The sequence below is a fragment of the Pollachius pollachius genome (genome assembly GCF_949987615.1).
Source record: "Pollachius pollachius genome assembly, chromosome: 12".
Taxonomy (NCBI): Eukaryota; Metazoa; Chordata; class Actinopteri; order Gadiformes; family Gadidae; genus Pollachius; species Pollachius pollachius.
The window spans coordinates 16,234,305-16,258,442 of NC_136945.1; the positions used below are offsets into that span (position 1 = coordinate 16,234,305).

At 46.3% G+C, this 24,138-nt stretch overlaps 2 protein-coding genes across 6 annotated transcripts; both read right to left on the reverse strand.

Moving 5' to 3' along the window:
• Positions 1 to 174: 174 nt before the first annotated feature.
• LOC307084074 (protein bicaudal D homolog 2-like) lies at positions 175 to 11,739 on the reverse strand. 5 transcript variants are annotated; one of them, XM_079748226.1, is made up of 9 exons: positions 11,252 to 11,733; positions 8,855 to 9,067; positions 8,240 to 8,392; positions 6,160 to 6,603; positions 4,697 to 5,767; positions 4,214 to 4,365; positions 3,006 to 3,249; positions 1,752 to 1,831; positions 175 to 1,632 (listed from the first exon to the last, which is right to left on the reverse strand). In XM_079748226.1, the coding sequence occupies exons 1-8, from the start codon at positions 11,489 to 11,491 to the stop codon at positions 1,799 to 1,801; spliced, it is 2,550 nt and encodes an 849-aa protein (XP_079604352.1). In that variant the 5' UTR covers positions 11,492 to 11,733; the 3' UTR covers positions 175 to 1,632; positions 1,752 to 1,798. The 5 variants fall into 5 exon arrangements, 4 of the variants coding, with proteins under 4 accessions (XP_079604352.1, XP_079604354.1, XP_079604353.1 ...); XR_013812300.1 differs by having other exon boundaries at positions 1,752 to 3,249; XM_079748228.1 differs by having other exon boundaries at positions 175 to 3,249; positions 11,252 to 11,473; positions 11,616 to 11,739.
• Positions 11,740 to 13,561: 1,822 nt separating this feature from the next.
• On the reverse strand, positions 13,562 to 22,104 carry tkta (transketolase a; the record flags this gene model as incomplete). The annotated part of the gene is made up of 14 exons (XM_079748229.1): positions 13,562 to 13,749; positions 14,472 to 14,594; positions 14,754 to 14,847; positions 14,945 to 15,028; positions 15,137 to 15,267; positions 15,719 to 15,875; positions 16,869 to 17,033; positions 17,451 to 17,647; positions 18,110 to 18,228; positions 18,496 to 18,687; positions 19,665 to 19,762; positions 20,034 to 20,147; positions 20,401 to 20,518; positions 21,998 to 22,104. The coding sequence occupies 14 exons, from the start codon at positions 22,102 to 22,104 to the stop codon at positions 13,562 to 13,564; spliced, it is 1,887 nt and encodes a 628-aa protein (XP_079604355.1).
• Between the last annotated feature and the right edge of the window lie 2,034 nt (positions 22,105 to 24,138).

Genomic DNA, 24,138 nt, shown 5'->3' on the forward strand with positions numbered 1-24,138 from the left:
TTTCAGTCCTCATTTTAAACCCGTTTACCACCATTGTTGTTTTGATGCAAATACTTGCATTTATTGCATGCTTCTTGAGATATTCATAATGGATAGCTAAATTCTTAGATGCATTAATAAACACAAAGGCCAGGTCTTGAACAGTGAGATTTATTTATTTGCATTAGTTATAAACTATAACTAAGCAGGGACACCAGCTAAGGCATTTACCATAGCAGCGTGTTACCACAGTTATTGTTTGTTGAATATTTGACCAAGCATCACACCCAAGTCTTCATTGAAACAAAAGGCACCCATACTTGTAACAGTTTGACATTGTATTAAATAAATAGATACTTGAAAGGTTAAAATAAAAACATACAACTTAGCTAGGTGAGCAAACGTGAGCGAAAACGTACAATGGTTTAAATGACACGAACTATTAATAAATTCTTGATATAAATTGCACTTTATAAAAATACGGACAAAAAATTGGCACTGCATGCTTATGAAGATGCATTTATCTTCCATAATTGCTTGGCATTGTAGTAGATTTTAACATTGCAGTAAAACAAAAACATTATTAGCATTTCTTTATGACTTAGCATTGATGACGAATATTAACTTAATCACATGACTTTAAATTATAAAGCTTGCATATATAAATATACATTTTGCATTATTCTTTTCCTAAGTCCCATCACGCATACTTAAAAATACCTTCGAAGAACAATGTGTCTTTAAGGCAAACTACTAAGTGTCTTATTGAACAGAAGCTGGTTAAGACCCTGAAATTGTATTCGCACCCTTGCGGTTACATCACATCTGTACTCTCTTTTCTTCTTCCTGGAAAGAAATAGTCCAAAAAGGCACACCTAAATCAAAGGCTAAAAAGGTAAATAACTGAGAGGGGAGGACATTGAAATCAAAAATTAATCCCTTGATTCGTTGTGTCAGAATCTTTCTGGAAGATACCTTTAAAACAGCACAGGTTTCATGGTTCATCAGCCCCGTTCAAAATAAATCAACCATTTCTTTGTACAAAATAAACTTTAAAAAATAAATATGGAAAAGTCATTGTGGTGTTATTTAGATATATTCTTTATCCCCTCATGTCGCTAGCCAGGGCAGAAATGTTAACAAAAAACACATTGATGCTAATACTAAAAATAATTAACATGAGTATCTCTGAGACAGCACAAAGCACACAGGACAAAGTGCTTCGTCAGCAAAGTATGAAACACAGGACATGCAGGTGTGGTGAGACTGCTTCGGACGCACTACCACGGAGTCATCGTGTGCTTTAGAAATGAAGGGATTATAACATACAGCGAGACACCGCCAGTCATGCCTTCTGCAGTCATGCCGCTGGGAGTGAAACGTTTGGAATTGGGTGATTCGGGGGGGTTCATTTACATTTACAGGTGTGCTACAATGACAGGCGCGAGCGCAGCGACGGGGAAAGAGGGGCTAACTCCGGTGTAGCCCCCCGCCCCCCCCCTCCCTGACATGTGTCTTGACCACTGCCTTTGTCTTTACCTCCAGGTTACATCCCCGCAGACGCCATCGGCAGCGGCATGTTCGACACACACACACACAAACACACGCGCTGACGCCGGACCTCCATAGTGACGTTGGCCTTCAAGTCATTTACTGCAAATGGGAGAGATGAAACAACAAGACAAGGTCAACCAAGCAATCCCTCCATCCGTCTGGGAGGAGAAGTTGAATGAGTGTGGAGGTTGGTGATGCATTAGTGGGATGGAGCTTACGAGGTGGTTAGGTGTGCAGTGGTGGGGTCTGCGGGGATCAGGGAGACTCACGACGCCCCAAAGCCACCGTGCACGGTTCTCTTAAAGAGGGGTGACGAGGTGTCCCGAGTGAAGTGAGGAATGAAATGTTAAACAAAGTGACAAAGGAAAAAAAAATGTAGATGAGATCCAGTAGCTGTGGCTCTCATGAGAGGGATCATAACTGGCTGGATGTTGGATTTTCACAGCGCCACACACTTGGAGCAAGTCATGTGGCAGGTTGCCTTGTTGCCTTTGACAGCGGTTGCCAATGGCAACTGTAGCCGTTGACAACACCGATGCATTACAAAGACGGAGACATTTTATAGGATGATTGAGTCAAGGCGCGTTTCTCTTTGCATGCGAGAAGCTGAAACGACTAAGTATCTATTGGCATTCGGATAATGCACTACAATGCCATTCTTTCATTTCAAGTTTTGCAGCAAAATGCAAAATAGAAGTGTGTATTATTTTATTAACATAACCTTGGACATTGCTTCCCAGGTTGTAAAAGTCCCTGATTAACAACAAATGCTTGGTTCCTCGGTAGACTCAAAGTGGCTTTTGCTCCAATGACAATCCAATGTCTTAAGCGACAGAAAAGCTTTGTTGAACTTCCTGTGAATAACATTAAAGTCACGTGACACCATGGAACAGTGTGTGACTCAGCCCTTTGAGTCCCATTCACTGGAAACATTACAATGGCACTTTAATTGCAAGGAATCGAGAACTACTCCACAGTGTAGATAATCTAAATCTAAATAATAATACAGCAATAATGTCATAATGTAAATTCTATCCAAAAGGAAAACAATTTTGTCCTGTATGTTTTGGGTTTAGGATTCTGCCTAGAACTTAACTAAATATTAGTTAATTAGTAATAAAACAATAAGCAACATCCGTTTAGAGTGTCTAGCAGCCAGCCACAGGCAGTAAATACCATCAGGGATCTAAGCGGTCATTCCCATGCCAGAATTTCAGTCAACAGTTGGGCTCTGAATCGTGCAAAACTCATCCATGTCTTTTCAAGTAACAAAAAAAATGAAAAGAAAAGGAAAAAATGCATATCAACCCAAGCATGTTGATGATGAAACGGTGGCGACAGGCTGATGCAGGGATGGCCCCCGACCGGACCCGCGGAGCAAGGAAGAGCGCACCACAGGAACCATGCTGATGCCGATGTTAGTCGCTAAAGCCTGCGGCGGCGGCGGCGGCGTGCGCGGGCCTTCGACTTACACGGTGGCTCACCGGCGCCCCCTTCCCCTTGGGCTTGCTCCTGACGCCGGCAGCGACGGGGCCGATGCCAGCGGCCGTGCGGCGGGCCTGCTCGTGGTCGAACTCCAGGTCCTCCAGCCGCTGCGTCAGGGCCAGCTTCTGCTGGATGGCCATGCGCAGCAGGGAGTTGAGCGTCTTCTTCTCGTCCTCGGCCGCCGTCAGCTGCCTCTGCATGTCGTCCAGCTGGGTCACGTACTCGTCACACCTGAGAGGCACAGGGAGGGGAGGTTAACGGAGGGAAAGGGTAACGGTCGTCACAGCAGTGGAGGGCGGGTGGATGCAGCGTAGCGGCCGGGGGTGTTTGACTCCCGGACGAGAGGCACCGAGTTGGAGCCCGGATGTTGATTACGGGCGGGGGAAGAAAAGTGATTCACAGTGTGGAGTGTGAAGCCGTTTGCAACTTCCAAAAATAAATACAACAATTTGAATAATTTCCTCTTATGTTAGGTTTGCTTGTGGGTTTACATTACACACAGCGCTGACATTATAGTTATTGGTTGATAACTTTTTCAAATATATAAACGACAGTGTTATACATATTGTAATCTGCTTTCTTGCCATCATTTGCCACACCGCCTTTCTTGACGCACAACGGACCGGACTAGTTCCTGAAATTAGCCCCACTCTGTACTGAACCTGCTCCATGTTGACCTCTACATGTTATAACGGTCCATGGCTCTGGATAAGGGTGGTTGCTAAATGAATAAATAGTAAGTTACCCTCCATGGCCAGCAGGTGGTAGGATTAACACAGCAGACTTCTTGTCCACCCTCCCCACCCCCCCAGCCTGCAATTGCCAGATGCAGGGATGATGACTTTGCCAGCCCTCTGACTCCAGCTATTATTACATCAGACATTTCCCACAATGCTCTGCTCCTCTCACATATGCAGAAGTTCTTTTGCTTTTTTTTGTGCCGACCTAAATTTAGACAAGTAAACCAATCCTAATTCGCTCGACAACTATTCTAAATAAAAATAACGTGACTCCTAAGCGAACAATTTATATTCATATAAATATACATATATGAATGTACATGTGAAGAATATAAAACAAAGCAGTGTACTGGCTAGGGCGGTTCCTGCATCTGGACTAACTTGCTCAAGCGTGTCCTAAACGCCTAAATATTTAAAAGGCTTGTTAAAAAAAAAGGAAAAAGAAGAAACCGTACCTTGTCGCAAACATGGCGCGCAGTGAGGAGAAGGTGGCGGCGTCTTCCTTCAGCGCCTTGAGCTCGTTGCGGAGCTTCATCATGGTGTCCGTCACCATGGCCTTCTCGTTGTCATACTTACTCTTCAGGTTTCCCAGCGCCACCTCAGCTGTCTGCAGGCGGACGGCAGCGTGTTAGCACTCATTGAAGCCTTGATTGCTATTTCAGAGACAATTCACACAGTATATTTGTAGACAGGGGCCTCCTCACGTTGTACAGGACTACAGCTGGGCCGAGCAAGTACATTATACTAACCTGTTCGCAAGGCTAGCCATCCATTCAATCATCAAACCCGTCGTACCGTGCTTTGGTTCCGACTGTTATCCCCCAGCCCCCATTGAGTCGTACAATCCCTTTCAAACACTACACTAGTCACTACACTCTCACGATCACACCCCACCAAAAACAAACACCCAAGTTAACGTTAGAACCGACGCGACTGACATGCTTGTTGGCCTTGAGGACCGTCCGCAGCGTGGCGATCTGCTCCCTCTTGGTGCTGAGCAGCGACTTGAGCTTCAGGATGTCCCCCATCCAGGCGTCCCTGTCCTGGTCCCCGACGCCGTTCATCTCGGCGCTGGCCAGCCGCTGGCGCGACAGCTCCGTGGTGCGGTCCACCGCCTGCTGCAGGTGGCGGATCTGGTCGCGGATGATGGTCACCAGGTTGTAGATGTTCATGGGCTCGGGCCGGTGGGCGTGGCTAGGCGGCGGCGGCGGCGCGGGGGCGGGGCACACCTCGGCGGCGGCGGTGGCGGTACCGTTAGCCTCGGGCGCGGCCGCCGCGGTGGTGTGGGCGGGGTCGTTCTCGGGGATCAGGCCCCTGGTTAGCAGCACGGGGGCCCAGTGCTGCTCCTTGCCCTCGGCGGCGGGGAGCCCGCGCACGCTGGCCAGGCCCTCGCGGTAGTAGTCCAGCATGACGCGGTTGGGCATCTCGTTGTTGCACATGCACACGTGGTTGTACAGGTTGGCCAGCTCCTCGCTGAAGGCCACCAGCTCGTCCTGCGCCACGTTCAGGCTGCCCAGGGACTCGCCGGCCGCCGCGCTGACCAGACGCAGCTCCTTCTCCAGCCGCAGCACCTCCTCCCGGTCGGCGCGGCTGCTCTTCTCCAGGGTCGCCAGGCCGCCGCTCAGCTCCCGCACCTCGGCCGCCAGCCGGGTGCGCTCCTCCTCATAGCGGCCGCGGCACGCCTGGTACTCGGCCGTGAGCGTCTTCAGCTCCTGCCGCAGCTCGCCCGCCTCCGACACCGCCAGCGTGTACTTGCACTGCAGGATCTCCGGCCCGTTGATGTCCAGCTCGTAGTAGTCGCCGTCGCCGGCCTCGCGGCTGTCGCGCTCCTTCTCGCTGTCCAGGGCCGAGTGGCGCTCCTTGGTGGCCTGCAGCTTGCGCATGGCCACCAGGTTCTCCGTGAGCCGGCCCACCGTCTCCTGCTGGTCCGACAGGGTGCCGTGGGCGTGCTCAAGCTGCTTCTGCAGGTCCTGGAGGGAGCCCAGCAGGGACATCTTCTCCCGCTCCACCTGCGGGAACAGCGGTCTGTTAGTGAGGCTGAACCCGCGTTCACACTGACGGGGACGAGGACAGGTCTCTGCGGATGAGTAATAATGCAATACTCCTATTCCATAAATTAGTTATTGGTTATAACTGTTGACAAACAATTAGTCAACATACTAAAGCAACATGCAGTAATGAAATAATTGAATGAATAGGAAACATTAATACCACTCTTTGAACCTATTAACGGACTCCACTTTGAGTGCGCACAATCAAAGTGCGTGACTCTCCAAAAGCGTTTTTTCCCTCGTTCACCAAACGACTTGGTGATCCATGTCGTGTCTCGTTTCAACAGGGGCAGCTCCTTGTCCCGTTGTGTGCCGCTGTGCCCGCGCAAGCCGCAGTGTGCTGCCTGTACCTGCATGAGCTGCTGCTTCAGCTTCTGGATCTCCGAGATGTTGAGCTCGCTCAGCAGGTCGTCCACCAGGCTGGGCGCCGGCTTCGTCGACTCCCCCTTTTTCCTCGGCGTCGACATAGAGAGCGACGCCAGGCCGTTCTCCAGGCCCCGGAGCAGGTCGCGGCCGTCGCCCTCGCCGCCGAACGGGTCGTCGGCCAGCTTGAGGTTGTCAACGGACACGTTGCATGAGCCCTGGTACAGGGAGTCGCCGATGGTCATGTAGTGGGAGAGCTCCTTGCGCAGCGAGGCCTTCTGCTCGCGCTCCGTCTTCACCGTCTCCAGGGCCTCGGCCAGCTGGCGCTCGGCGATCTCCCGCAGACGCACGGCCTCCTCCAGCTGGCTCTGCAGGCACTGGGAGTCCTCCTCCAGCCGCCGGATCTCGTGCTTCAGGCCCTCGAACTCAACCTGGATCGGGGGACGACACACGGCCATTGGAGTTAAATCTAGCTCAGAGTTCGAGGGCAAGTATTTATTTTTTTTAAAACTTTTTTGTTCCTTTAAATGTTTGCTGGAATTCTACTCTGTATGTCAATGATGGCACCGATGCACTCTTAACCCCCCCTGGAAGGGAGGATCCCCCACTCTGCGCACCTCTCAAGATTTCTTCCTTGATAATTAAGGGAGGATCTTTTCTGCCATTTTGGGGGGCTAGGGTTAGGGGGCAATTGAAATATATTGCTTGTAAAGCCCTTTGAGACTATAACTGTGATGTAGGGCTATACAAATAAAATTGACTTGACTTGAGTTTCCATCATCTAGTACCACTTACTGTCGAAGTAAGCCTTGAAGAGACTGGGGCTGGGTCTGAGTTGTCTTAGTCTAGATACCACTAAACCCAACCTTCTGCCCATTCCATAAGAAGAGCTAGTGTGTGTGCGTGTGTTATGAAAACAAAATGAAAAAAAATTATATGAAATAGAAATGCACTTTCCTTAGCAAAAAATTCTCATGAAAGGCAGGCCAGTGCAGGCCACTTTTTAATTCACCAATGAGATATTGATGGTGTATCCGGGAATACAAAATAAAAGACCTTCGGTTACTGGAACTCTTGATGTGTAAGAAGTATAAAGTGTCTATTGATTATATTACAGTGCTATTACAAATGTCTTTAATATTAGTCAATATAAAAAGGACATTTCTGAAAGGATGCAGTTTAAGCCAATGTAATTTTCTGTTACAAGATACTGCGCTGTTCTGAAGATATCCTCGCTGCATTTAGACATGCCGGGTAGATTTGCTCATAGATTAGATGGGGATTCAGTTAGATTAGATGTCCAACTTTGTACTTTGATAACAGTCCCAAAGTGATTTTCAAGAAAGAAATTATATTTGTTCTATCGCAGAATGCTATTGTAAATAGGAACTGATATATTCTCTTATTGCATAAGCTATGTGTAGTCATACAAAATTAAGGAAGGAACAATATATCATACTTATAAAAAATCAGAATATGACTAACCACTACTGATTTTCACATCCCATTACTGACAGACGTCATGGAAAATTTTGTGTTCATTTATCACAGTCAGTACTAAATGACAGGAAGTGTTCCTGATTCACACTGACTAGATATCTGCCAATGAAACACATGGCTTTTAAATATCCCTTTTAAGGTATGAGACATTGTGATATCTAATGGATATTTGTCTAATATTCAAGTTGTAATTATAAAGAAGCTATCCCTGGAACTAGGCGGCATTGTCAATCCCATGTTCGTTCATGTGTTCATATTCGTTTACGAATAATATAATTCGTACATGAAAGCCTGAATACCTCCATATTAACCATTTACTACATTTCACACATTTTTTTAAACCCACAATGTGGATCGGATGGGCAGATGCTAGAGGCATCTTTCATATTCTTATTTTGTTAGACATCGTATCATATTCTGTCTAACAAGTTATTAATCAACAGCTCCTCCTCTTGGAACAGAGCGAGGACAACTTCCAACACTAGGGATCCGAGATAATATCCTCATCGTGGTCTGTAAACGTTGCCCGGCTCCGGGCGAGGTAAGGGTGGGCCTGCGGTGTCTCACCTGGTTCTGCCTCAGCACCGACACCTGCTTCTGCAGGGAGATGTTCTCGTCCTCCAGCTCGCTGTAGTCCTGCAGCAACCGGACCTCTCGCACCTTGTACTCCCTGATGTCATCGCGCATCTGAATGCGCTGCAGCTCCACCTGCTCAGAGCTCTACACACACGGGTACACACACAGACACATACACGGGCACACACACATCAATAAATGAGACAGCAATGAATGTACAGGTGAGGCATGAATTTGGCAACTGATACCAGTGACCTTAGCAGTGGTATACACACATTTCCCTGGCCATTTCGACCCACTTCAGAGAGTAGGTGGCAGAGGCTTCTTTACAGGCAGTTATCTTCCCCACAGCAAAATTGAGTGCTTAGTATTGGTATATTTGTTCATTCCTGATGATGAATGTTAACCATCTCCAGGTGCCCGCACTTGGAAAATGCGTACCCCTGTTCATCATACCCCTGCCAAGCCCTTTGCTCAAGGCACTGGCAAAAGAACTGTACAACCTCTGCCCTATGGCCGCCCACTGCTCCTCAAAAGAGTGCTCAGGGATAACTCCACATCAGAGGCATCCCCGCGGCGCAGGGAGACACTACGAGGAAGGCTCACATCTTTAGCCTCGAGCGCGATGGAAACCAGCCGGTCGTTCTCCGCCTGCGTGCTGGCCACCGAGGCCTTGGCCTGCCGGAGGTCATTCTGCAGCTCCAGCACCTTCTGCTGGTAGTGGGCCTCCTTGCTGGCGGACTCCAGCATGAGAGATTCTTCCCGGCTCTCCCCATCCGCCGCCACCTTCCTGTGGGTGTGGTGGGCCTGTCCGAAGGCCTGGGGGGGGGGAACACACATGTTAGATTTATGTTTGGATTGAATCGATTGACTGGTTGGCTGTTGGTATCAGGTTACGATACGGAGCCACAAATGTAAACGTTGTTGTTTTGTAGAAGTAATGTTTATCTTCAGTCTGCGAAACTCAACCACTTCCCTTTTTGTTTTGATTTATTGTGGCCTTGACGGAGTGCATATGTCTAGTATTTGAATACTCTTTTGAGAGGTTAGATGGGTCTAAGAGATTACACATAACATAATCAGTCGACTCATTGACACAGTAGCGTCATTTACCCAGCAGGGAGATATTAATGGGCATCTATGATGTCATTCTAATGGCCTTATGGCCCCTGGGCCCATATAATAGCAGCATGCGATGTAGCTAGCACACAGCTAAAACATTTGACAAATAGGGAAGAATGAAGACTCTGCATTTCCACAGCTAGCTGCCCTTAATAATACCCATACAACCCAGTGAGTCTCTGTTCCGACTGGTGGTGGCTATCATATTTGGTCTCTTAAGGCCTTGAAGCCACCAACAGTTCGACAGATCCTGCCAACACATCTCTCAATTCCTGCCCTTCTGCCTTTCCTTTTCAGAATATGCCAAAAGAGAGCATGAAAAGCATAGTATCGAGTAGGAGACACGATTGGCTGAGGGTTTAATTTTCATGGAAGTCTAAAGACGTCTGACTGACATGGAAGGGCTTAGTCAGCATTAGATACTTGGAAGGTCACTCATGGAGGAAGCGTTTGATACAATCATGAATCAGTGACAAAACCTGGACAACTACAACTGCGAAGTCAGAGGAACATCAGCTGACAGGTTCAATCAGACAGAGGAACACAAACAGCCAAAAGTCTCAGTTCAGTCACATGAACCATTTACATAATGTTGGCTTCACAGTAAGACGTCTACATAAGGCTCTGGGTTTCACTGGCTGAAGTAACCAGTGGAAAAAAAACACATAATGAGCAGCAGATGTGTCAGAACTGGTGATCAGTCGTGTTTGTCTCAGAGAAATCCTATTTTGATTTTAAACCTTACCATAAATGTATATGATATACATGTCCTGAACATAGAGAATGTATAGACTGAGGCTGAAGTACCATATTTGCAATAACACTCATGCTACATGGTTCAAACAGCCACATGTGTGAGGCTGAACCACGTCTAGACAGGTAATACTATTGTTTATAATAGCGTCAAATGACAAAAGTTATAATAAGCCAAAACGGGATACACCAAATAATAAAGCATCAGCCAATAGTTTTGGAATAGAGATCAGTTTCCATGCCCTCAAACACAGATTAAACATCTGCCATTGAAGGAAAGGAAAGTGTACTTCCCTCAATCTTCTCTCACAGTAGGAGCTACAAGCATGGTAGCTGTCAGGGTCCAGACAGGAAGTACTGCAGTCTACCAGATGGGACTTCCATCATGGCTGACACTGTCTATGGTCATTGCATACTAGTAGACATTTTTTGTGCAAAGAATGGTATTCCTTTTTTTTTTTTTACTGTGTGTGTGTGTGTGTGTGTGTGTGTGTGTGTGTGTGTGTGTGTGTGCGTTGTTTTGCACCATGATTGCAAAACACTACATTATTCAACCTGCTCTAACAGAGCAAGAGAGTCCCAGACATAGGACTGTGTGGCTCACGTTTGACGTCTGTCATCAGAGGGCTGTTCCAGAGATACAGCGCCGTGGCATTAGATAGCAGAAAGAAAACGGGGATGAGTAGTAAAGTAGAAGCTGTATGACAATACCGTGATGGGTTATTCAATTGCGTTTCAGGTGGTTACTTAAAACGTGATTTGATAAGGTTAATAAAGATGTAACTTAATAGTATAAGGAGGTAAGCTCCAGCCAAGGTCAGACAACACGTCGGTTTGTGTGGAGCGGGAGCAGATGGGCTTGGGGACTTCCTCCATAAACAAACGAGTGTTTGTCAGCTAACTTGAACAATATGGGCCTGGTTTACAGTTTATTTTGGTACGGATCACTTGGCCATTTTTAATTACACTGTTATAAATCACGTTGGATCACTGCTGACTATATGACAGCTCACAGCGACCCGGCAGACAACTTATTTAAAGTTCATAATGTGTCTTGATCGACAGGGTTGGTTGAATTAACAAGAACCCATGTACATTCATCTTTTCCATCCATCGGGGATCGGTTACCTCCTTTAGGTGGTCCAGTTCTTGTCGAACTGTTTCGAACTCGGTCTCCAACTCGTCATATCGCTGTTTGAGCTGTTGTTTCTCCTCCAGCACCGCCAGGCCGTACTCCGCCGCTTGGATCTTCTCATGGGTGGTTTCCCGCAACTCCCGGGAAAGACGTTCGATCTCCACATGGGCCCACTGGGGTCCAGCTTCCTTAACCAGGGTCGCCTCCGGATATTCCTGATCATTCGTGGACATCTTGGTCGGTCTGGGGTATACAAACTACACACAATACCCCTGGACCCAGCCCACGAAGAACTGCAACAAATCTACAATGGGAATCGATTCCCTTTGTGTTTTAACGACATGGTTGTTGCTTTACCTCTGAGATGCCTCAGCCCAATGGCGCAAAATACATCAAGACATACTCCGAGAGAGCACGCTAACATTCTCGACTATCTTATCAGTGCATGAAGATCATTGGAATTTTTTTTGGGCTCTCCGTGAGTCTGGGAAGGAAACTAAGTTGAGATCATCGGTTGGCTACCAGCACGCTGGTTCACAATCCTGTATGCGGCAGTGGAAATGTAGTTCTTACACGCTGACATTACAAAGGACGTGTACGTCAATTTCTACAATCGAACGCCAATGACCACAATGCCTTGCGACCTTTTTCGAATTCTCCTGGAGGAGTTTCCCAGCCAAACCCCCGACCTGCATTCGAGGCAGTGCTGCCACCTAGCGATAACTCTGACAATTGAAATACCAACACTAAAAATGTTTTCTTGGAAGAAAGTGAATTTCCAACCCTTTTTATGACGCGTCAATGCAGGCTTTGCATAGAATACTTGTGCAATATTTTCCTTGTCAGCTATATGGGAAGTTTGCATGAGGCTGTCAAATAAATGTTTGTATTGTTTCATATTCTGTGTAGTGTGCTATGGGATCTTTCATTTATCAAAACCATTGTTTTAAAGGTCACAACATTTGACCTCAGATTTGTCACATGAACAATTATAAACTTAAACCTTGAATACGGCTTTACCCACTTTGTCTAAAAATAATTATTCCCACAAAAATGGCTTTCGAAACACATCCCTGACATTGAAATATTCATAAATCTTTTTTGATATCATATTTCTATATTATGTTCCATTTTTCTTTACTTCTTACCTGACTGAAATAGTAACCTACTCAAATTAGATATATATCACACACATATTTCTACAAGGCAATCTGCCTCATAAAGATATTACTGGGTCTGCTGATTTATCATCAGAAACAAATGATTATCATCATGAAATGAGTCCTATTATGTTGCGTATGAGAAACCAATGACCAATGAAGAAGCCAATACACGGTAATCTCCCTTTAGAGAATGTGGACATATTCGTCAGCATAAATATTTAAAATCAAAACATTCTTAAAATCAAATGTAGAAGGCTTTATTACATGAAAGCAAGGTACAGACAACATCTCAATCAAAACAAGGTGTTATTGTGCCAGATAGCTGATGAATATAACAATCATCCCCCTATGACTTTGTCACCAACTACCATACAAACGTCATAACTGAAGGGTCAAACTGAGTAGTTTGTACGACAGATCTGAGTCGAATGGTTTGTTTATTTGAAACGTAATAAAACAGTTTAGAAATGAAAGCAGATATTTGCTAACTAAAGGGTTAACCGGTAAGTATGCGCAGTGGGCTTTGAAATATGGGTTTAACAGGATAGATTTGTATGGCTACATCTACATTTGACTTTTTATTTTCAAGACTAAATTCTACAAACATCAATTCCATTTCATTCCGAGAGACAGTAGTCATGTAATATTAGATGCATGATGATCTAATGGATGACGATAGGCCCCACCTTGTCCTAAGAGTATTATAAAAGTTATAAAACAGATTCCAGTAAGGTGGCATGATCAAAATCTTAAAATCCCATTCAATGAGTACAGTAAATATGTTGAGCCAATACTTCAGCTGAGCAGAACCTGAAATGGTGGAGATGAATGACAAAAAACAGGGATAAGAAATATTGGGAACAGGCAGTGCTCTGTGTGTAGAGGAAGAAAAGTGGACCAGATAAAAGAAAGTGGACTGTGGAACACATCAAAAGTTGTACGACACAAACTCACATTACATTAGATTAACACGTAGTTGGGCATTCACAGGTGTGTACGGCCCCCGAGAGATAGGGCCCCTTGTGTGTGAACTGAAGACACACACCCTGTGTGTGGTTGAAGTGTGGGGGGGGGGGGGGGGGTTTGGGGGAAGTGGGAGGTGATGGCGATGGTGGAGATCGCGGACGGGGGGTGAGAGAGTTACTTGGCGTTGGCAGAGTTGTTGAGCATCTTGCGGATGGCCAGGACGATGGCGTCGCGGTCGATGCCGTAGAGCTTGAGCAGCTCATGGGGCTTGCCGCTGCGGGGGGTGTGGGACACCGCCAGGCGCTGCAGGCTGAAGTTGGACTCGTTGACCACCGCTGCGGCCACAGCCTCGCCGAGACCCCCTGCAAGGGAAGAGTACACAAGGGGAATACACCTGTCTTTGTGAGGTAGTGGACCCACCTAAGGGGTGAGGTCTACGGAATCGCGCTTACCAAACCCTGAACATCATTTGTATTCTTAAAAGCAAAGGGAGATTTACAGAACAGTAACTACGGATTCCAAACAATAGGTTTCTAGTAACACACATCTAGTGTGTCGCCCTCAGGTTGCGTTAGGGTCAGTCCGTCTGAAGAGGCTTCAGCGGTAGGAAGAATATCCTGCCAGACATCCGAGTGGTTGCAGATGCAAGGCATCCTAGGTCCAGCAGCCTGTGCTCCAACCCATCATATCACATGACACAGGGCTGGCCACGGCCGCCAGTGTTATCTAGGTCACAGTGAGCCCCGTGGGCGCATGCTTAGCGCAGGAAATCTGACAGCGCTCTGCATGTCCGGCCCTCAGCCACTCAGCGACCCTCCATGCTGCACTAAAAGCAGCCCCTCCATGCCAGCTCAAATGCCCAAGGACCTCTGCGTGGCCAATGACTGGATGCCATCGGATCGCTCCTCAGCAATGCAGCAGCCATACAAACACGCCACCACAACTCATGTTGCCTTATGGACCAATGAGAAGACCCTTAGTGCTGCAGGGGTCGTACAGCCGGGCTCTTGGTTGCCAGAAGAGCAGTTGTCTACCCTCCACGCCAAGATGTTAGTGTTCTATAACATATTCCCGAGGCCCGTACCTTCGTAGTAGTGGTCTTCCACGGTGATGATGCGGCCCTTGGTGGCGCGGGTGTGGTCGATGATGGTTTTGGCATCCAGGGGTTTGATGGTGAAGGGGTCGATCACCCTGACATAGATCCTCTCTGGAGAGCGATTTAGTACAACGCGAAAGTCCCAAAAGGCGACAGAAAATGTACGGAAGATTAGAATGTCTTTGGACATTGAATGTTTGGCCTAAATTCATCTGCCAAGGACAGACAGTTGATCAGAGTTTAAATGAGTCATTGTTGGTCATGCTGTACCTTTCTTCAGGTGTTCGGCTGCAGCCAGTGCTTCATGCAGAGTGACCCCAGCAGCCACCACAGTGACCTGGTCATCCTTGCTCTGGTACACCACCTGGGGAGACGGACCATCACAGTTGCAGTCACATAACCACTATCCATTACGATGGGTGAAGTGTGTGTCACAACATATTGATAAAAAAATGACTCACCTTGGACTGTCCAACATGGAAGTCCTCATTGCTGTTGTAAATGATGGGATTCTCTGGACGGCTGGTTCGGATGTAGCAGACACCCTTTATGCATAGATACACAATTTGCCATGTCGTTATTATCATTCTTGAGAAACGCGTGCGTTACATCTGAAAGTGTGTGGGAGTTCGAGGTTTTGACATCTGGCGTACCTTAGTGATTGCAGCCAACTCCACTGCCTTCTCAGTGGACACAGCGTCACTGGGATAGAACACGGTGGCTGTGGGGAGAGCCCTGAACATGGACATATCCTCCAGACCCATCTGGGATGGGCCATCCTCTCCTGAAACACACACACATTTACAACAATCGACAATCAATACAAAACCTAAAGCATCCATGGCAATGGATTGTGTTATCTACTATTAGAAGGATCAGTCGTGCAAAGTGTGCCAAAACAGGGTAGGTAGGATTGACAGACAGAGTGGCATGCAGAGTACCTTTTACCAACAGGGTTCCAAGGGTGACAGCCTCCAGGACAGACGGGAAAGGTGAAAGAGGGAAGGGCTGAGGGCTAAGGGTGTGAGGGGTGAGGAGAAGACACAGGTATTAACAGGAAAAGGATTGAAAACATCCACACCAACAGAGGGAGCAGTTCAGTGAGGTTCAGCTGTGTTTAACTACAAGGTTGGGAGGTACTGAGGCTCTAACAGTCAAAGGGTGTGGGAAGTGGAAAAAGGTGTTGAGTTGGAGAGAAAGTCTGGGACAGCACGTTTGTTGTTCTTGGGACCAACCAGTAGAGACGCCGCAGTGTGAGCCACACAGGTTGATGTTGCTCTCTGAGATGGCAGCCATGCGAAGCTGGTCATAGGCCCGGGTGAAGAAGGAGGCCAGGGTGCTGGCGAACACAATGTTACGGTCCCGGGCCGCACAGCCCATGGCAACACTGACCTGGGGGGGAGACGAGGGGGAAGAACATATTTCAAGGCTCTGGAGTCCTACATATGTTGAATCAGCAACATACTTCCCCTAACGCATCATTTCCTGTTTCCTGTCCTCAATCCCCCTGTCTGTTTTTCTAGATCTGTTTAAAGCTCCAGGGTGCCTGAGGGGGGAACAATGCCTTTTATTCTGCCCTTCCAGAGGCTAAAACGGTCCATGGCACATAGTGGCTGGCAGTTGAAATGTGGGTGACGAGAAAATGTAATAACTGTATATTATCCTCATCACATTGGTTCTATTCTGTTCTCAGCTTAACTGCTGTGACTTCTGAATGCACAAAAAATCGTTAAGTTGCGAAATCCACTTCGTTTATCACGCACTTCAGCAGATGGCTCCCCCCGATGGACTTTATGAATATTTCATTTCACAATAGACTTGTCATAACCACTTCTCGTCACATGCACGTCTGAGCGAGCTCCCAACTGGCTTCCCTTCCAGACCAGCAGGAGGAACAAAGGGCCTCTCTTTCTAATTACACTAAGGTCAGCTCTGTAATTAGCGGAGGGAAGCGATGGTCAGAAGAAACGTAAATAAAAGGTTGATTTCTTCAGTAAGTAGGTCATGTCTGGCTCCATTAGTGCATTACATATGGACATGTTATGTATTATTCAATAGGCCGCTGTATACACAGAAGTTCCATTATGGTAATTATATCCAGTCAGAGCTATGCTGTCGCCCACCTGAGAGGGAGTGAGAGAGAGTGAGAGAGAAAGAGAGAGCAAGGGAGAGAGAGAAAAAGAGAGGAGGCGGTGGCGATAGTTCAATTAGCACTCACTAATGCATAAAAGGAATGCTCTCTGACTAGTTTTATTCATGGTTTCGGTTGGACGATGACAAAATGTCAGTTGATTCAGAAAAGGTCATCCAATTGTGTCAGCAAGCCTAATTTAAATAAAACAAAACATTAATTGTGTGAACATTATTCTCGTTCAGGCGTCCTACCATGTTCTGCTGAGCGATGTAGCACTCGACAAAGCGGTTGGGGTGCTCGTTCTTGAAGATCTCCGAGTAGGTGAGGTTGTTAGTGTCTCCGTCCAGCGCCACCACGCGCTCGTTGTAGCGGCCCAGCTTGGCGATGGCCGTCCCGTACGCCTTGCGGGTGGACACCTGCACAGAGACGGGGAGCGGCCACGGGCGGTCGAGGGGAAAGCGCACGTGTGAGAGTGGGTGTGCACGACGCCTCCATGCTCGTCTTTGTAGGGATAGACGAAGACTCGACTAATCCAACTGACTTTTGAGTCCTCTTGTTTGAGAATACTATAGAATTATTTGTAATTATTTGTCATTTTTTATGAGTAGTTTGTATTGGATTTGTCGTGTGTGGAATTGAAACGTATTTTGATCTCTTATGAACATAATAAGTAAATGTCATAAAAATGAATGAAAATAAATGCCTTAATCTATAAAATGTATAAAGTAAAAATGATAAAATGCATAAAACAATATACTCTATATGTTATTCCGTTTATGTGTTACGTTAGTGCTATTGTATTTGATTCATCTTGACGGTGTGCGGTGAGGCACCTTCTCGCCGGCCTTGTAGCTGGGGGCGCTGGGCATGCGCACGTTCCTCAGGCTGACCGGAGGGGAGTCCTCGGTGGGTGGGGCCGGGTACAGCCGCTTGCTGCTGTTCACCAGGCGGCTCTGCAGCTCCTTCACCACCACCTCCGCCATGTCCTTGGACAGCGGCTTGGCGTGCCATCCCATCTTGTCCTCGGCAGCTGAGACCCAGGGAACCAGGAGAGCATCAGGTGAATCCAGACACCGAAACACCCGCGCCACCACTCTTCACATATATGTTCAGTTTTACACCGTCTTAGCCTTACTTTGTTTATTCTGTTTGTGATATTTCTGTCCACCGATCTTTTAATCTTTCTGCATGTCTAGATTTGTGTCTTGTCGGAGCACATTATTATTAACATTAGTACTGGTGGTAAGTCGCTTTGGATAAAAGCATCCAAATGCCCTAAATGTAAATGTAAATGTTGTGGAAGTAGGATAAGCAGTAGAACTAGTAGTAGTACTAGTAGTAGTAGTAGTAGTATGAGTTATAATAATAATGATAATATACTTTATTTATTTAGCACTATTCATCCCTGGCACAAAGTGCTTCACGCAGCAGTAGAGGGCTGCCTTTCTACCTGTCTAGGGAGGCGGCGGTGGAGCAGGGGAGCTGGGGTTACCTGGGATGCCTTTGCCTTTGACCGTCTTGGCCAGGATGGCAGTGGGCTGGTGGCGTGCCTGGCTCAGCGCCTTGCACAGCTCCTCCACACTGTGGCCGTCCACGATGATGGTGTGCCACCTACACACCAGCAAACACACACACACAGACACACACACACACACACACACACACACAAACACGATCACAGAGACAACATAGAGACTTTATTTGTAAAAATCGAATGAAATGTGCTTGTGTAAATTGCGTAACGGCCTGACGCTGCTTTAACAACACACACTGCACTGACTGCATGATGGTTAATCCTGATTTAAATGTAGGTCAGGAATCGCACTGGCAGACCCTCATGGGTTCTCCCAATCCCTCCCAAAAGCCCTTCATTATTACCCAAAAGCTTCGCAGCGCTTCTGATATTTGTCAAGGTGGTGTTGCAGGGGAGCGGGCTCACTCTGGCCCAGCCGGTTGATGTCCAGGATAGCCACCAGGTTGTCCAGCTGGTAGTATGAGGCGAAGGACATGGCCTCCCACACCGAGCCCTCTGACAGCTCACCGTCCCCCAGCAGGCAGTACACATTATAGCTGAAACACAGAGACATGGGCGTGGTCAGACATGCTGTGTGGGTGTGTGTTGTGTTGGGTGTGCATGTGTGTTTGTGTGTGTGTTGCGTGTGTGTGTGTGTGTGTGGGGGTGGGGGGTTGTTGGGTGTGGGTGTGTTGAGTGCACTTGTGTGTGTGTGTGTGTGTGTGGGGGAAATCTATATTGAGAAAGAGAGTAAAAGGGGGATGAAAAGAGCGTGTGAGAAGGGTGTGTCGGCCTGACACTAATGCACCGTGACAGTTTTCCAGTCGATCAGTTAAGGTTTCTCCATTTGACAGAATCACTTGGTAAGCATCTTGGCCTTGAGGAATTCCCTTAAGTCCATGATTGACTCCCCACCTCCAACACCTTTCTCTGCGTCATAAAGCGCTCAGCTATCCAGTTTTCCATAAAAAGTATTTTTTTTATAATTTAAGTATTTTTTTTTTTCAGAATGTTATTGACCAATTATTTATTCATCTGGAAAGGCTGCTTAGGCAAAACTGAAGAAAAAAAAGCTGATTTGGCATTTTTAGAACATAAAGCGACCTGAAGTCAATGTACGGCGATAATCCAGGACAATAGACTGAGGACAAAGGGACACCAGGTTGAATGCACCAATTTTGAGTGTGATGTTGAGGCGAGATCAGTGTGGAATGGCAGCGCAGCCACTAATATGGCTGCTGGGCCTGTGATTATTAGAGCAGAAGAATTGGGAGCGTAAAGCATGAAGCCAGTCTACACTCCCACCCAGACGGGAAACCCTCACTCTCACTAGGAATTGTATGCGCGATCACGTTCTTAAGTATGCAATATTCAATATCCCTCCATTATCTATTGTGTTTGTGTGCACGAGTGTAGACACATGTATTTGTGGGCATGTGTGTGTGTGTGTGTATGTGTGTATGGGTGTGCGTGCGCATGCGTGCGTGGTGTATGCATGTGCATGTGTGCGTTTGTGTGTGTCAGTGGGTCTTACCTGGCTTTGTCAAAGTACTTGGCTGTGTAGGCCATTCCGCAGGCCACTCCAAGGCCCTGCCCCAAAGATCCTGTGGCAACATCTACAAACTGCTGCCTCTGCACACACACACACACACACACAGACACAGACACACACACACACACACACACACACACACACACACACACAAATACACGCATACACCCAGATGACAAAATAAGTGGTATCCTTCCCAAAGTGGGTCTAAACTTGGGCAGCAGCTCGTGCGACTGTTGGGTTTCTAATCCTATTCTACACAGCAGAGTAGGACTCTGCGTGACCAACGCATGCCGGAAGAAAGAGTGAAGGAAGGGATGGCGGACATACGGTACGTGGGACTACTCTTACAGGAGTAGGGTGGCTCTCCAGAGCTGAGTCCACCTGACACAGGGTGAGGAGCTCGCTCTCCTTGATGAAGCCGGTCTCCGTCCACATGGAGTACAGGGCTGGGGCGGCGTGGCCCTGGGGACAAACGGCACATCAACGGTCCGTCCAATGGGAGTGCCTCTACACTTCCTTTGTCTGCCTCTCGTCTGCCCTTCCAGCTCTCACTTCTTTCACTCATAGGGTCACTTTCTCTCTTTTTCTCTCTGACCCATTGTTCCTTTTACACACACACACACGCACACACACACATCGACTAATTAAAGGTCTGTTCTACCATTCCTCGCACCCCTCACCGCCATGGGGGGTCTTAAAGGGGTCTGCGTCTCACCTTGGAGAGGATGAAGCGGTCGTTGTTGATGTAGCGGGGGTCTTCCGGGCGGTACTTCATGGTGTGGAAGAACAGCACCGACATGATCTCCGCCACGCTGCAGCATGACGTGGGGTACCTGGAGGACACAGCCAACATGTCACCATGGACACGTCTCAACGACGACCACCGCTGGACCACTGCATCGGTGGGCTTTTGTACTCTCATCAGAGGGCCATGAGTGGAGCACTGGTGCACTACTGCTTTGTGACGTACAGTCATCGAGGAGAAAAATAAACAGGCCTCTGCTTTCACAATGATGCTGTCGTCCCAGTGACAGTTTAGTGTACAAGCGGTTATATAATTGTATAATATGTATAGTATAAGTATAAACCGGTTTCTAATATCTGCAATTCGTTCTTTTTGCCTCGACCACGATGACATCTAATATTGAAAATATGATTCATATTGTGTTACTGAAATAGGATTTAATGGTTTGTATTTCTGGATTTGAAACTTTCAAGTCAATAAAATGACATGGCGAGTAAATAGTGATATTCTGTTAGCAGCCATGCTGACGTAGACCATGCTTCACCCAAAGCCTTTGTTCTGCACAAAGGCTTGGACCACGACAGCTATGTATGTGGGATGTGGCCTTACCTATTACAGGAGGCCTAAATATTAATATGAACCTTATTCAAAATGCATTACCATATTTCATGTTAACATTTTGATGAAATTGAATTTATTTTATCTGTAGAAAAGTGCTGTTAAAGCATATCTGAGTAATTCTAAGCCAGACAGATTCCATAAAGATATTTGAGAGTTAAGGACATGTAACCTGCCATGAATGATTAAAATAAAAAAAGCTTTACGGGATTAGAGTACGCAGGCAGACCTCAAGGCCATGTGTGTAAATCCACATCTAACAAAGATCTTGTCCCTATCGATTGAGACAACTGGAATCAGGTCAAGGATTATCTACATAGATTTCATTCAATATAATAAACATTTTTTATCATTTTGGATCATTTTCTCAATGAAATAACTTTATTCTGTTTGAATGAAAGTAAATGCAGGATTAATATTTAAGTAATTCAATTTCTTTTCAAAAGAAAATGACAAGGCGGATACATTGATATCATAACAATGCTGTTGTTTAGGAATATTTTAGCATTTTCAAGAAATGATTGTCATAAAAGTAAAATAGTATCCTTAATGGTAAAATTAAATATTAACAAAATATAAGACTGTCATACATGGATTATTTTTTTAACGATACATAAACAATATACCTGAACCCAATTTTTCCCAAATTACTAAAATGTGGAAAGTAAATCCTAAAGCAATTCCTTTGTCACCTTAAGATGCGTCTAGCGAGCCTGCGAGTGTCGCATGAGAACAAAAGCGGGACACACTGTTCCCGATGCTCTTTGCGCGCAGCTGTGTCTCGCGTCGTGTGAGCACGCGTGTCTGCAAAGCGTTGCGGACGAGCCGAAGGGGCGCGTTGCATTTTATGGATGTCCGGTACAGAAAACACCTGCAGTGGCCTTGATAAAGCCTGAGAAGTGAAGTGAACGTCTATAAGGAAGGTATAAATGATATATAGGGGACTCACCCAGTGCCGGCAGCAGTGGTGGCCTTGATGGAGTTGATCCTGAGGCGGATAGCGATGTTTCTCAGAGCCTGGACGGTCTGCTGGTCTGGCTTGTGGTAGTCCTCCATGAAGGCAAACTGAAAAAGTTCCAGGGCAACAAAAAAGTGGAACAAATACTTCAGGAATGTGTGTGTGTGTGTGTGTGTGTGTGTGTGTGTGTGTTTGTGCGTGTGTGCGTGTGGGAGTACAGTGAGCGAGGGATGGGTAGGACTTGTGTGTTGAGTGGCAGCAGAGAGAGAAAGAGAGAAAGGAGGGAGAAAGGGGAGAGAAGCAGGATTTATCCTGTCGGGCGAAAATAACTCCCCACCCCCACCCCCCCACCTACCCTCATCGTCCTCCTCCTCATCCAACGCCGCCCCTCCCACCCCCACCCTAACACGGATGAACGCACACACAGGAGGGTGCTGCCCAGTGACGAGGGATGGGTCTCTGTGCCGAAGTCAAACCGCAGCCGTTTCATTGGTTACTGTGTGACATGGACGCAGTGGGGTGGGCGGGTCCCAGACTAGGCCACGGGTGGGGACACATTTGGAGAGGGGGGGCGGGCTGATGGGGGGGGGGGTATTGCAGATGGGCGGACGACAGGACGGCAGACATCTTTGATGCATGCAGTAGCAGTTAATTCATTTGGCTTTACTGTCAAAACTCATAACTTGAGACGATCAGAGCGATTAGCCGTTCTTTGTTCTGTACACTCCCCCCCCCCGGGCCCGTGGTTGAACCCCACAGCCCCCACCGGATCACATACTCCCGGTTGAATCAGCGTCGCCGACTGTTAGGATTTTAGATTGGAGATGTTATTTGAGTCGATGTGACAAAACAAAGAGTAAAGAGGCAGCAATGAGATCTTCGTGAGGAACATTTATTTTGTATTAACAAGCGTTCAACCTAAGTTTCCTCAAGCTTTCCCTTCAAATCCTGACATAAACATGTTCAATTAGAGTTATTGATCTTGTTCTACACCTCTTTGAACTGTTCTTGTGTTGTGCCAAATGTACGGTCAGTGACTATGTCCGTAGTATGGTAGTGTAGTAGTCTGTGTATATTATTTGTAGGATTTATATATCAAGATATCAATCAATGAATGCAATAGAAAGTTACATTCAGTTATTTTGTTGTACACCTCTGATGATGTAAAATAATGAATTGAAGAATAGTGCTTTGTGGATGATATTACAGCCTACTAGCGTGTGCAGTGAGGGGTGCATGCATGTGCAGCGATGTAGAAAAAAACGTAGGTATAAGACTAGCCTGCCACCCAGAGGATAACATTGAACGTGCATGTGGCTTTTTTCAACAATCAATCAATATAGTTAACTTACTGCATATACCAACATTTACAGTGTATCCATTAGTTCATTTGAGACAATGACGAAATATTATATAATATATAATATAGAAATATTTTACATTTTTACCATTAAAATTGTAAAATATGATTGAAGGAAACTACCTAGTGTATTTATTTCATTAGTATTTGCAAATATCTATGTTAGGTTGAACAAAAAACAGGAAGTGTGAATGCAGGGGAGATAAGCTATCTATCAAATCTATAAATGTAATGCAATGTTTGCGAAAGATTGCATACCTTGTAATGAGTAGTAATTATTATTGCTCTGAATACAATTTTATAAAATAGGGAAATTAAATCATCAATAGCCAAAATGACTTATATGCAATGAAAAGCTCAATTATAACATCACAATCACTGCTTTCTGTCCCCACGAGTTGTATTATCACATATTATACACTAGAGGACACTGTCACTTAATTCCTGTGTAATGTAAACTCTTGTCATATTTTTATATTTATTCAATATTTATATTAAAATAGATTAATAACAGGAAAGCTGTTCTTTAATGATGTGATCATTTTCAAATATTAGGCAGTGCATGTGTGCACGTGTGTGTGTGTGTGTGTGTGTGTGTGTGTGTGTGTGTGTGTGTGTGTGCCCGTGTGTGTACTTTCTGCATATCTTTCACATGATGGTTGAAGTAAAATCAATTCTGTTTTCTCTCGAATTTCCTTGAAACCACATCGGGGTCAAGCAGAGTCTCTGATCTATCAAGTTAATCACCTGTCTTGTGTTTATTATGTTTCTG